Consider the following 12,862-nt stretch of genomic DNA (forward strand, 5'->3'; position numbering starts at 1 on the left):
GCTAGAACAGGAGCAGAACGCATCCCCAGGAAATCTTGGCTCACATTTTCTACGGCTCGATGTTGTTCAGTCGCTAAGTCGGTATCTATGGTCTACAGGCTCACTTAAACCGACTTCAAACCTGGGTGACAACTAGTTTCGCAGAATGGTCGGTGAGGGCTCCACGGAAGTGCTTCCGCGGTGTACAGAGGAAGGGGGAAAAGTAAGAATCGCTCAGTCACGTCCGACTCTTTGCAACCCCATGAACTATTATAGCCCGTCAAGCTCCTCTGTGCACGGGGTTTTCCAGGCAAGAATACTGGAGTGGGTCGCGGGACCGCAAACGCCGGGCCCACGGAGATACCCATATATTACTACGCTTACTCCCCGAGCCGCGACGCAGGCCCGGGTCACGCGCAGCCCATCGTCCTCTTCTGGTCCGTAGTGACGTCACCACGTCGTTCACGCTGAAGTGACGTTTCCAGGTGCCGCTGTATTACTTGCCCCGCCGCGCCAACGGATCCGGTCACGTGGCCAATGCAACTCCACCTCTCGCGGCCCGTGATGACGTAACCACGTTGTACACACTAAGTCGTGACGTCTCCAAAGCGCCAGAACCTAGTGAAAATTATTCTCTTCAGGACTCTGCAGTTAACGTTCTCCTTCCTTCTCACGTCAACATAAATAGGTTTCCTTTTCTCCCCTTTTTTTCTGGCCTCGTAGAAGTTCACGAATTAGTCTTACACAAGATGGCCGCCTCGATGGCCCCGGGACCTAAAGCGCACGGAAACAACCGACTCTGTCATCAACTTCCGGTTTGGACCCCGCATTTTTCCGGGGTTGGGTTATGGTTATTACCATACGGAAGGCAGCAGTTCCGAGCTGCGACTGCGCGGGCGGGACAAACGGGGTCAAAGTATACTCCGTAGAGTTTCCCGGGCTGGGAGGTGGAGGCATTACTCTTCTCGAACTGCCGGTTTGATCGCGAGAGTGGAGTGTTGCTAAGAGACGAGATGGGTGGGGCGGGGTCAGGAGAGGCGAGGCGGAGCCCTGCCCGGTAGGCGGTGCTTGAGGCTGGCTGGGCGGCGGCGAAGGACTCGCGAAGGTTCCAGAGGCGCCGCGTGCGGGAGGCGGGCCGAGATCTCGCGCAGGGTCAGGTGTGTTCGCCGGCTGCATCCGCCGCTACTCGTGCCGGTGTTGTCTGCGCTCGCGGTGAGAGCGCTCGGTGTAGCGTTTCCCGTTCTCCGTCCTACGCCGCTGCAGCCCGGGCCTTGCCAGACGCAGCCCGATCATGTCTTCAGCTTTGGAAGAGGTAAGGAGTTCGGCCCCATCTTCCTCGCTCGGCCTTGCTGGAGCTTTCCGCTGCGTGTCTCGTCCATTTCTTGTGCGGAGCTGCCCTTCGGCCTCTGGCGGCACTTGCCAGTCGGCGCGCCCGCCTGCGTCCTCGGGTTCCCGCCCTTCCCGCCTGGCCTCCCACCCGCCCAACTGCAGCGGCCTCAGTGCCGACCCGGCCGCTGCGGGCCTCGGGGCCTCCACTTCCCCCCGAAAAGTTGCTTTGCGACGCCTCACCGGCTCGGTGTGGGTGGGTGAGCGGGAGATGTGTTGTGGTTCCCGGTGGCAGGTAGGTGCGGTGGTGGACCTGGGGGCTGGTCACCTTCACGTTATACTCAGGCTCCTCTGCTTGCGTTACACTAGCCTGAGGACGTGAAGCTTTGTTAAATTACAGCTGATTGCAAAAACTGTTGTTCCGTGGTAGAGGGCGGTTGGAAATGGGAATTTTTAGGTCCTATCACTTAAATCTCTTAGTCATGTTTTCTCTGCACAGACTTTGGACAAGTTATGGTGCTTCTGTGGGCTACAGTAGTATCCATTTCATAGAGTCGTAAAGACCAAGAGTTCTAAATGTTCAGAACAGTGCTTGGCAAAACAGCAATCTGCCATAGGCGTTTTCAGAAATGAATAAATTGGAAAGTTAGTTGTAACTTAGTAGTGGTAAATAGCTTTTTCTCTTTTAAGCCTTGTAAACTGAACAGAGGCAGCATTTTCGGAGACTGCGCAGTTACAGAATGGGAATCATAAACTTGCTTTGCTCTTTTTCTGACTTAAGATGTCAATACTGTTATTCACAGTAAAGTGTTGAGTATCCACTGACTAGATTTGTTCTTTGGAAATCTTCTGGTTAATATGAGCAAGACTGGGAAATCTCACAACTGACTTCGGTGATTCTGAAAATTTGCTTTAAATGAAGAAAACGCGCATGTGTGTGTTACTGTAGATAACTTGCTACAAGTTTGTTATGTGTTAAATACAGGCCTGATGGTACCATGTGCCCTGAGGAAAGAGTCTCTGAAGTGGCTTTTTTGTTTTTCAGTCGCTCAGTCTTGTCCGACTCTTTGCGACCCCATGGACTGCAGCATGCCAGGCTTCCCTATCCATCACCAACTCCTGGAGCTTGCTCAGATTTATGTCCATCGAGTCGGTGATGCCATCCAACGATCTTGTCTTCTGTTGTCCCCTTTTCCTTACCCTCAGTCTTTCCCAGCATCAGGGTCTTTTCCAATGAGTCAGTCCTTCACATCAGGTGGCCAGAATATTGGAGCTTCAGCATCAGTCCTCCCAGTGCATATTCAGGATTGATTTTCTTTAGGATTGACTGGTTTGATCTTGCAGTCCAAGGGACTCTGAAGATTCTTCTCCAACACCACCATTGGAAAGCAACAGTTCTTCAGTGCTCAGCCTTCTTTATGGTCCATAAAGAAGTGGCTTTACAGTATGGATATGTATGGATAGTTCAGTATTAGTCATCTTCAAAGTAGGGAGCTTTCTAATTGCAGTGTATACATTTAGGGACAGTTTGGATTTATGGTTTTGAGATAAAATCCACAGGCTTTAGCCATTCTCAAGTATGCGGTGCAGTGCCTCTCAGTATGTTCACAGCGTTGTGCAGTCAGCAGCACTGTATAATTTTTCAGCCCTCAGAGAAATCTGTCAAGCAGCCATTAAGCAGTCACTTCCCATTACTCCTCCTGCCAGCACCCACCAGTTTAGTTGTGTCTCTATGGATTTGCCTATTCTGAGCATTTCATAAAAGTGGAATGTACAGTATATGACTTGCTTTTTGGCTTCTTTTACTTAGCATAATGTTTTCAGGTTCATTCCTTGGTGAAGCATGTATTTCTTTATATGGCTGAATAGTATTCTTTTGTTTGGATATACCACATTTTCTTTATTCATAAATTGATAGACACTTGGATATTTTCACTCTTTGGGCCCCTAGAACAGTGTCACCCTGAATACTTGTATACAGCTTTTTATGTGGATATATGGTTTTCAAATCTCTAGTTATATATCTGGGAGTGGAATTGTAGGGTCGCATAGTAACTAAGGAACTGCTGAACTCCTTTCCAAAGTGCACCATTTTACATTGCCACAAACAGTGTATGGAGGTTTCAATTTCTGCACCTCCTCACCAACACTTGTTGTTTGCTGGAATTTGTTGTTAGTCATCCTAGTGGATGTGAAGTGGATTTAATATGTTTGCTTAATGATGTGAAGCATCCTTTCTTGCGCTTGGTGGCCATTTGTATATCTTTGGAGAAATGTCTGCACAAGTCTTCTGCCTGTTTCGAGGCACTTTGGTTTTAATGCTTCCTAGTGAAGAATTTGGAAATAAAAAACTACGAATAGGGATAAAAGGGAGATGTGATTTTGCATAAGGAAAACAAATGAATACCTAGACAAATTAGGTAAGAAATGCTGTATCTAAGGTAGGTGTACAGGAAAAGTCCCAAAGGATCAATTTTACTGGTCAGATCTCTGCAAATAACAGAGAACTGAGGAATACCTTAAACAGGCCTGCTGTAAGTTGCTTCAGACTTTGAGTGGATATCTTATTTTTGTAGTTCTGTAGAGTTAGACTGGCTGTAGAGAGGGCTTAGGGATCTCTTGCATAATTCTGTTTCTTTTTCTCCTAGAAAGAGGATTCCTATTTCAGTCAAGAAGTAAAACCTCTTGTTTAGACTATACATTTTCATTTGTTAAGTCCTTACTCTGAAAACAGAATATACTCATTGTGCATTTTAATTTTTTTGTCATCCTGTTATTACAACGTGAATTTTTAAAACCATGATAACATAAAAGATTGAACTAAAAGGAACTTGGGACTATGCTTAAAAGATGAGTTTGCAATTTTTGTCTTAGTAACATGAGTTTTGGGAGGTGGTGACAGAATTTGGACAGGAGAGTGGGCACAGTTGGACTTTTTATACCAAGTTAGCAGTTACAGATAGGTGAAACAAGCGCATCTAAGTTAAATGAGATAAAAGACCTGGGGTAAAAGGCATTCATATGAAAAATGCAAAAAGTCATTGCATTTTCTAAGACTCATAAACACTTTCAAGCTGTACTTTGGATATTATACCAAGTTATCAAGCATTTAAATATTTTTATATTGAACCTTACATGATCTCTGGCTATAATGTCAGTCTTCCTGTCAAATTGCTAGTATCAAGTGAGAATGTAAAGTCATTTTAACAAAAATGAATCCTTTGTTTATAAAGGTCTCATCCATTTGCAGTAGGTCAGAAGATAAATGGGAAAATGTTTTTAAGCCCATTAATTTTTTTGACAGTGTCTTGGTCTCTCTCTAGAAAGAAATAGAAATAGACTTGGGTAGGCCATGTATTGGCATGAGAAGAAAGAACAGGTGGCATTTTCAGTGATCCAGGAGTGTGTTGGATTGTTTGCCCAGGTTTTCCCCCCTACTGTGCAACCAAGTCCCAGACTTCTGATGGTAAAATTAACCAGGAGCTTTAGAATCAGACAACTTCTTAGAAGAAATATGTCTTTTTTATCTTTTGTCTTAAAATAGTAAACTTTTTTATTTATACTATTTGGGGTGGGAAAGTAGAGGATTACCTCAGTCAAGTAGCTGTACCATTTCACCATGCTTATCATGGTCTCATTTATTTTAATATTTAAAAAATTCCTAATATCTGATGACAGGACCGCATGTTACAATGAAATCCATGAATCCCTTTTTGTTGAATTTATTCATCTTATCAGGAAATATTTATAAATCACAAACATATCTTGTAAATAAAATTTTGAAAACAAAGGCAGATAGCAAACAGACTACCAAACTGGAAAAATCTGGCTTGATTACCTATTGTTAATTCCAAGTTTTCCTTTTTAAAAGAAAGGGAGCTTGAGTTATTTACAATTCATAGGCTGGAGGAAAGAATCCTGCTACTGCTAAGTCACTTCAGTCGTGTCTGACTCCGCGTGACCCCATAGACGGCAGCCCACCAGGCTCCCCCTAGTTGCTACCAATCCTAGAAAATTTAAGTGACCCTCTTATTCTTAGCTTTTAGTTCAGTAAGTTGAAATGATCAATATGTACAATATCAGACTATCTTATTTATCATATCTAATTTATCTTTTATTTTAACACAGCTCCAGAAAGATCTAGAAGAGGTGAAGGTGCTACTGGAAAAAGCCACTAGGAAAAGAGTACGTGATGCCCTGACAGCTGAAAAATCCAAGATTGAGATAGAAATGAAGAATAAGATGCAGCAGAAATCACAGAGGAAAGCAGAACTTACAGAAAATGAGAAGCCAGCTGCTGTGGTTGCTCCTATTACAACAGGATATACAGTGAAAATCAGTAATTACGGTATGACTTGCCCCCACATCACATCCAGCTCTTTCTGCCTCTGAGGAGGCCTGTTCTTCAACAGTGACTAACAGTCATTTTTGAAAAGTTTTGAGTGAGTGTTTTTGGTGATTTGAAATAGAGGACCCATCAGCTCTTATTTAATAAGATGTTTTTTAAGAGATTAAAAAGGAACGTATTCTGAAATATATTCAGTATATGTGGACCCAGCTTTGTGTCTGTGTTTATCAAAGAAAATTTGGATAATAGAAAAAAACCCAGAGATACTCCAGTAATAACCATAATACTGTTTAGAATACAATATTTTATAAGGGATATATTGCATGTCCCAATAAAACACATGTACAGTTAATATTTTTAAACTGAACTGGAAAAGCATTAATCAATACTTGTTTATTTTACATTAAAATTGTAAGCATTCAGTATTTCCAACTCATTGGTAATAGTGATATATTGATATATGTTAGCTTGCTATTTAAACTTTTTTCTTGTGTGTGTGTATATATACACTTTTTTTTAGATTTGCTGAATTTTCATATATATAGTGTTTTTTTTACTGGAGTATAGTTGCTTTACAATGTTGTATTAGTTTCTGTTGTACAGCAAAGTGAACTGGCTATGGGTATACTTACGTCCCCTCTTTTTTGGATTTCCTTCCCATTTAGGTCACCACAGCACTGAATCGAGTTCCCTATACTATATAGTCGGTTCTTATTACCTATCTGTTTTATACACAGCAGTGTATGTATGTAAATCCCAATCCATCCCACCACCACCACCCCATTCCCCCTTGGTATCTGTGTGTGTTCTCTGTGTCTGTGTGTCTTATTTTTACTTTGCTGGTAAGTTCACCTATACCGTTTTTCTCTTTCTGACTCCCTTCACTCTGAGACAATCTCTGGGTCCACTCACATCTCTGCGAATGGCACAGTTTGGTTCCTTTTTATGCTGAGTAATATTCCATTGTATGTATGTACCACATCTTTATTCATTCCTCTAGATGACATCTAGGTTCCTTCCATGTCCTGGCTATTGTAAATAGTGCATCAGTGAACATTGGGACGCATGTATCTTTTGAATTATGGTTTTCTCTGGGTATATGCCCATAAGCGAGACTGCTGGATTGTATGGTAATTCCGAACCTCCAGACTGCTCTCCTCTGCGACTACACCACTTTACATTCCCACCAGCAGTGGAGGAGGGTTCCCTTTGCTCCATACCCTCTCCAGCATTTGTTGTTTGTAGATTTTTTGATGATGGCTAGTTTCATATATATGGACAGCTTTTTGTCTTCCTGTTTCTTATTTCACTTTGCCAAACAACCACCCATATTAACTGAGGAAGGGAACCCAGTTAAATTCAAAAAACATTTTTGAGCATCTCATATCTTGTATTGTACTTGGGCTTGTGAATACACAACAGTGAGCAAGACCCAGTCCCTACTCATGGTGTGGTTGGGACATAGACATACACCTGGTACCATAACAATGTCATAATACCATTTTTCCTCAGTTGACTGTAGACTTTGTTTTGGAAGCAGTACAGCTTGAAGTCTGAGGAATGAGCTCTCATGAAGGCAGGGATAATCTTTTTTTCTTTGTGCTCTCAATATCTAGCACATAGTAAGTACTTAATAAATACTTGCTTAACCAAATAAAGCTTTATAAAGTATTATGAGACTATAGCTGATAAAATAACTCTGCTGGAAGGTAAGAGTCAGGGAGAATTAGAAGAAACATCTCAGTTTAAAAGGTGCATTCAGCAGTGGTGAAGAAAAGAGAATTGTATGAGCAAAGGACATAGAGAGAGAGAGATGAAGGTCATCATGTGTTTTGAGTATTGTCATAGCAAAAAAGTTTAAGTGCTGTGTTTAAGTGCTGTGCTGCAGTACGGTAGGAAATATGCTAAGTACTTTGACTGTAGAAAACTGGCCTGAATGTGGTAGGGTTATGGCATCTTAACTAGAGAGGTTTGTGTTTAGGGAGAAACTGTTGTTGGTGGGGAAGATGGAAGTTCTCCAGAACCCTCTAGCACATTTTTTTTTTTAAACACTACATTTCTATTCTACTGGACCAGGTAAGAAAATGTCATATATATATAGTATACAATAAATACATAAAAATACATTTTGTTATGTAATATGCTTTTTATATGATGTTTGTGTGTTTTCTGTAAACAATTCATCTAGGTTAGAGACCAAATAGTTTGATAATATATACTGAAATAACATTTTTTAGATGTTATTAGGTTAGTCAAATTTGATGTATTTGGTTGAATTTGACTCTAAATTTATATTCTGCTTAATCAGGGAAAGGGATTGAGGAAGCTAGAATTGCATTTGTTGAACTGCTTAGAGAAGTGGATGATTATGGAATTAGATAATTATCTGAATTTTTTTAATGAACTATATGCATTTGTTGTTCCAGAGATAATATCAGGCTTTACTCCTGTTGTTTTCTGTTGTTACTGTTACCAGGATGGGACCAGTCAGATAAGTTTGTGAAAATCTACATTACCTTACCTGGAGTTCATCAAGTGCCTGCTGAGAGTGTGCAGGTGAATTTCACAGAGAGGTGAGTTCTCACAGTGGAGAATATTGCTTTATGATGGCCCCTTTCCTTTGCAGTTTCTGAAATCCCACTTGAGTATTAATCATCCTTTACATCTGCTTTAAAGGTTGAGTCTTCTGCTCTGAGATGGCCAAACGCACATTGTAAAATAGAATTGTGGCTTGTTTTCCACAGGAACTGATTATCCCCTTTTATAGAACCAGAAAGATAATGTGCTCACTATTGTGTTGTAGGTCATTTGATCTTTTGGTAAAGAACCTAAGTGGGAAGAGTTACTCCATGATTGTGAACAATCTCTTGAAACCCATCTCTGTGGAAGGCAGTTCAAAAAAGGTAAGTTTACGTTTTTGGTCATAATATTGTGAAATCTTATGAAATGAAGATGAACTGGAATTACCTTATTCTGCTGCTTGTTTCTTAAAGTTTTTTTTGGATATACCCGTGCTCACCTGTGTACGTGTTGTTTGTGGCTACTTTTGTGCTACAACGGCAAGTTTAAGTAGCTACAGCACACCATATGGCCCACAAAGCCTGAAATGGTAGATTTATCTAGTAGCTCTTTACAGAAGAAGTTTGCCAGCTCCTGCTTTAGAAAAGTAGATTATAAGAATAGTGCATTAGAATCAGGAGGGTATTGAACAAACAGAAAATAGCTAAGAATGAGACTTGGGTTTTAATGCCAGGTTTATCACTTATTGTGACCTTTGGCAGCTCACTTCATTTTGTTCCTCAGTTTTTTCATTTGTACAATGGGAATAAAATTTGTTTCCCAAAATTGAAATTAAGTATCTGAAAATATTTTTTGCTGATTGATCTCTCTTTTCTACCTAATTTAAATAAATGAAGTTTAATGCCTCTGGTGTATAGATGCGCCATTCTGCTGTGTTTACATAGTTATGAAGCAGCTGAAAGGGGACATTAGAATATAGTTTAATGATCAGCTTATGATTTCCTGCTCCTTCCTTTGTCCACTAATGGCATAGTTGAAGGTAGTACTCAAAGAACTCCTAGAATCATATGACTATTTGTTGAAAGGGTTGTATATTCTTGCTCTTTTCGCATATTCACCTTCCAAACTCCTTAACCAGTACTGCCTGACATGATTTTCTGCATGACTGACTGCTCTTACCATATTATTCTGTCCTTCAGTCATCAGAATCCAGCATTCCTCCTCATTTTCAAATACACCAAAATCATCCCTTCTTGGAGCCTTTCTCCTTGCCATGTCAACTGCCTGGAAGGCCCTCTTTTGCTGGATCTTGGGCCACAGCTCAAATTTCACCTCAGAAAGGCTTTCCAAGTGAACTTCCTTCCCTAGTCCCCATTAATATCCTCTTTAATCTCCCCCAGTCCCATTAATACCCTCTTTTGATAGCACCTAGTATTTGAAGGCATTCCAGTTTTACTTGTATATGATTTCATTTCTCCATGAGTCCTCAGACTCCAGCCTATTTATAAAACTATTACTAACACCTAAACAGGTCCTGTACATAACAGTAACTCAAGTAATTGAGTAAATAATTATATTATAAATATTCATGCTTATCACCATGTATTCTAAGTTGTACCTGTTTTCTACTTTTTTCCTAGGTCAAGACAGATACAGTTCTGATCTTATGTAGAAAGAAAGCAGAAAACACACGGTGGGACTACCTGACTCAGGTTGAAAAAGAATGCAAAGAGAAAGAGTGAGTCTATTTTCATTGATTTTGAGAATTATATTTTTACTAGGATTATAGATTTTCATTGGTAATGGTCTGTTATTTGTATTATAGTCTATAATTGGACCACTTACCTTCTAATGTCCTCTGACTAACCAACCCAGTTATGTGTGCTTTCAGCTTGTCAGAGGGCACCAGAAGAGGGCATGTGTCTAGCAGGTTGCTTCTTAAGGAGGTCTTTGTACTTGTGGTTGGTGGTTTTTGCCAGTTCTTAACCTGGGGCTGTGGTACTTCTATACAGAGATTGTGTTTCAGTAGTTAGAGTAGCCCAGATACCCATATACAGTTTTTGAGTTCCACAAGTTTCTGCTATATAATTAGAATTTCACTATCACTGCTGGGCTTCCCTCGTAGCTCAGTCGGTAAAGAATCTGCCTGCAATGCAGGAGACCTGGGTTCGATTCCTGGGTCGGGAAGATCCCCTGGAGAAGGAAATGGCAATCCACTCCAGTATTCTTGCTTGGAAAATTCCATGGACAAAGGAGCCTGGTGGGCTACAGTTCATGGGGTCGCAAGAGTCGGACACGATTTAGCGACTAAACCACCACCACCATCACTGGTATAGAGTGAAAAAGAGAACGTTTTTATCCTACTTAGTAACGGCTATTCTGAAAAAAATGTTTATTCAGAGCTACTGCCATTATTAGTCAAACATTCCTCTGTTCTCCTGCAGTGGTGATGTATTACACTGAGTCAGTTAGCCATCCACATCTCTTACCCCCCTTCTCATAGCCACTGGGCATTTGGGTTGTGGTTGGCTAAGAGTTAGGCATTATCTGTGGAATTGCTTTTAAATCTAGAATGGATCACCTGAATATAGGAACCTGTCTTACTGTTATTGTATTCCAAGAATCTGGCACTTAATGAGGTGAGTGGAAAAGTTAATGGGCCCAGTTTGCACACTGATTGAACTAGAAGTGTGCTTTTATACCACCAAGCCCAAGACTCTTGTATTCCAGTCTTAAGAGGAAGGCTTTTCTAATTAAAATATATATGTGCTTCAGTATGTGCCTATGTGTTATAATGTATGTTTATTTTTCTCTCAATGAAATTTTCATAATACACGAGACATGGCTTTAAAACATTAAAGCAGTTCAGAAAGGTAAATGATTATTTACTTACCTTTCCTGCTAAAACTCACCTGAAATGCCAGGGTCCCTTACTGTTTTTGATGACCATTCTTTGATGAGCTAAGTGTGGGTGTATATTGTCTTAGATAAATTCGTGCATGTTTGTATCCTTTCTTTGAGGATACTGTCTGGCTCTTATCTCATATACTTCCTACAGCCTAATTTGTCTCTCTGTACTTAGTAATCATAAGGTATAAAATGTTAACATATATATTCCTCCACTATTTATTGTGTGTGTTTTTTTAATAGAAAGCCCTCCTATGACACTGAAACAGATCCTAGTGAGGGATTAATGAATGTTCTAAAGAAAATCTATGAAGATGGAGATGATGATATGAAGCGAACCATTAATAAAGCCTGGGTGGAATCAAGAGAGAAGCAAGCCAAAGGAGATACAGACTTCTGAGACTTTAAAGTCTTTTTGGGAACTGTGATGTGGAAAAATGATGTTTCCAATAAGGAAATGTTGCCGAGCTGCACAAATAAATCTGACATATAACTACTTAAACAGCCTTCTTCTAAGTAAAGGCAATGAATTCTCCACTTCCTGCTGGAGGATTTATTTAAATAAAATAGGCTTATTAAACACTTCCTCCATGGATGGTTTCTTTAGTAACCAGGTCATTTTATTCAAGAAGAGTAATGTTGTATTCTGGTGTGAAATGTAAAAAAGCAAATCTTGCCTAATGAAAATGCCACATTGTGTGTAATATTGTTCAGCTAAGGTAGAAAACAAAGTTCGTGCTTGCCTTTCAGTTCCTGACGTCAGCTCCTACCAGTGTAAGAATAAGTAAAAATAAAGCCTGAATTTTTACATAAAATGCAAATTTGTACCTGTGTTTTAAGGTGGTTATTAGAGGTTCATCGCTTTACTCCCACAGCTTAAGTAATGCATATAGCATGTATCACCATGGCCTAATAATCTAATCACATAGTTTTCTCTAGGCTTAAAGATATTTATGAATAAATTAGAACTAAATCTAAACATAATAGACAAATACATTTGTGTGGTACTAATAAGGAAGTTTTGCTATGAATCAGATAGATGGCTTATAAAAACAGTAACCCTAAAGCAGCAATAAATGTGCAAATCCATGTATTTTATGCTCAGTAAAGTTAGTAAAGCTATTCTGTCCAAGAGTATGTTAGAAATGTCAGGTTTTTAGGAGTATTAGTTTATTTAAAGGTTATTATTCCTCCTAAAATGATAAGAGCAAGATGCACAACCCCCCACAATAACCAAAAACATTGAAAGAATTCTAAAATTATTAACAGTTTCTTAGAAAAAGGAATGTAAGTGACCTTTAATATACAAAAGTACCTTGTTCAGAAGAGAATTTTAAAAGTCTAAAGCAAACTGACTGTTAATAGTATGGGGCAATACATATATCGTAATGGATTAAAAAGGTTGAGAAGCTTAAAGACTTGTATAGAGGAATACTTGGTAGTATTTACCAGAATTATATCTGTATTTATCCTTTCATAATTCTACTAGGCTCTTTCCCAAAGATAACACTGGCAAAAATTTGGAGTGATACTGAGGTATACACAAGATTGGAGACACCTGAATGTCAATTCATAGGGGAATGGGTGAGTAAACTAGTACTTTGAAACATCTACACCGAAAGTACTGATAGTCACCAAAAAATGAAGATTGTTTCCATATATTGATATACAGTGATCAACCAGGATACAGTAAGTGGAAAAGCAAAGTGCAGAACGTTGTTTGTGTTAAAACCTACCTTTTGTTGGCAAGGGTGAGAAATGTGAATACCTAATACATATTTC

At 39.9% G+C, this 12,862-nt stretch overlaps 1 protein-coding gene across 1 annotated transcript; it reads left to right on the top strand.

The window, feature by feature from the left end:
* Positions 1–1,089: 1,089 nt before the first annotated feature.
* On the top strand, positions 1,090–11,895 carry CACYBP (calcyclin binding protein). Its single transcript, XM_004013817.5, has 6 exons — positions 1,090–1,291; positions 5,434–5,653; positions 8,130–8,226; positions 8,457–8,556; positions 9,814–9,911; positions 11,324–11,895. The coding sequence occupies exons 1-6, from the start codon at positions 1,271–1,273 to the stop codon at positions 11,478–11,480; spliced, it is 693 nt and encodes a 230-aa protein (XP_004013866.1). The 5' UTR covers positions 1,090–1,270; the 3' UTR covers positions 11,481–11,895.
* The last annotated feature ends 967 nt before the right edge of the window (positions 11,896–12,862 follow it).

The sequence above is a fragment of the Ovis aries genome, chromosome 12, assembly GCF_016772045.2.
Source record: "Ovis aries strain OAR_USU_Benz2616 breed Rambouillet chromosome 12, ARS-UI_Ramb_v3.0, whole genome shotgun sequence".
Taxonomy (NCBI): Eukaryota; Metazoa; Chordata; class Mammalia; order Artiodactyla; family Bovidae; genus Ovis; species Ovis aries.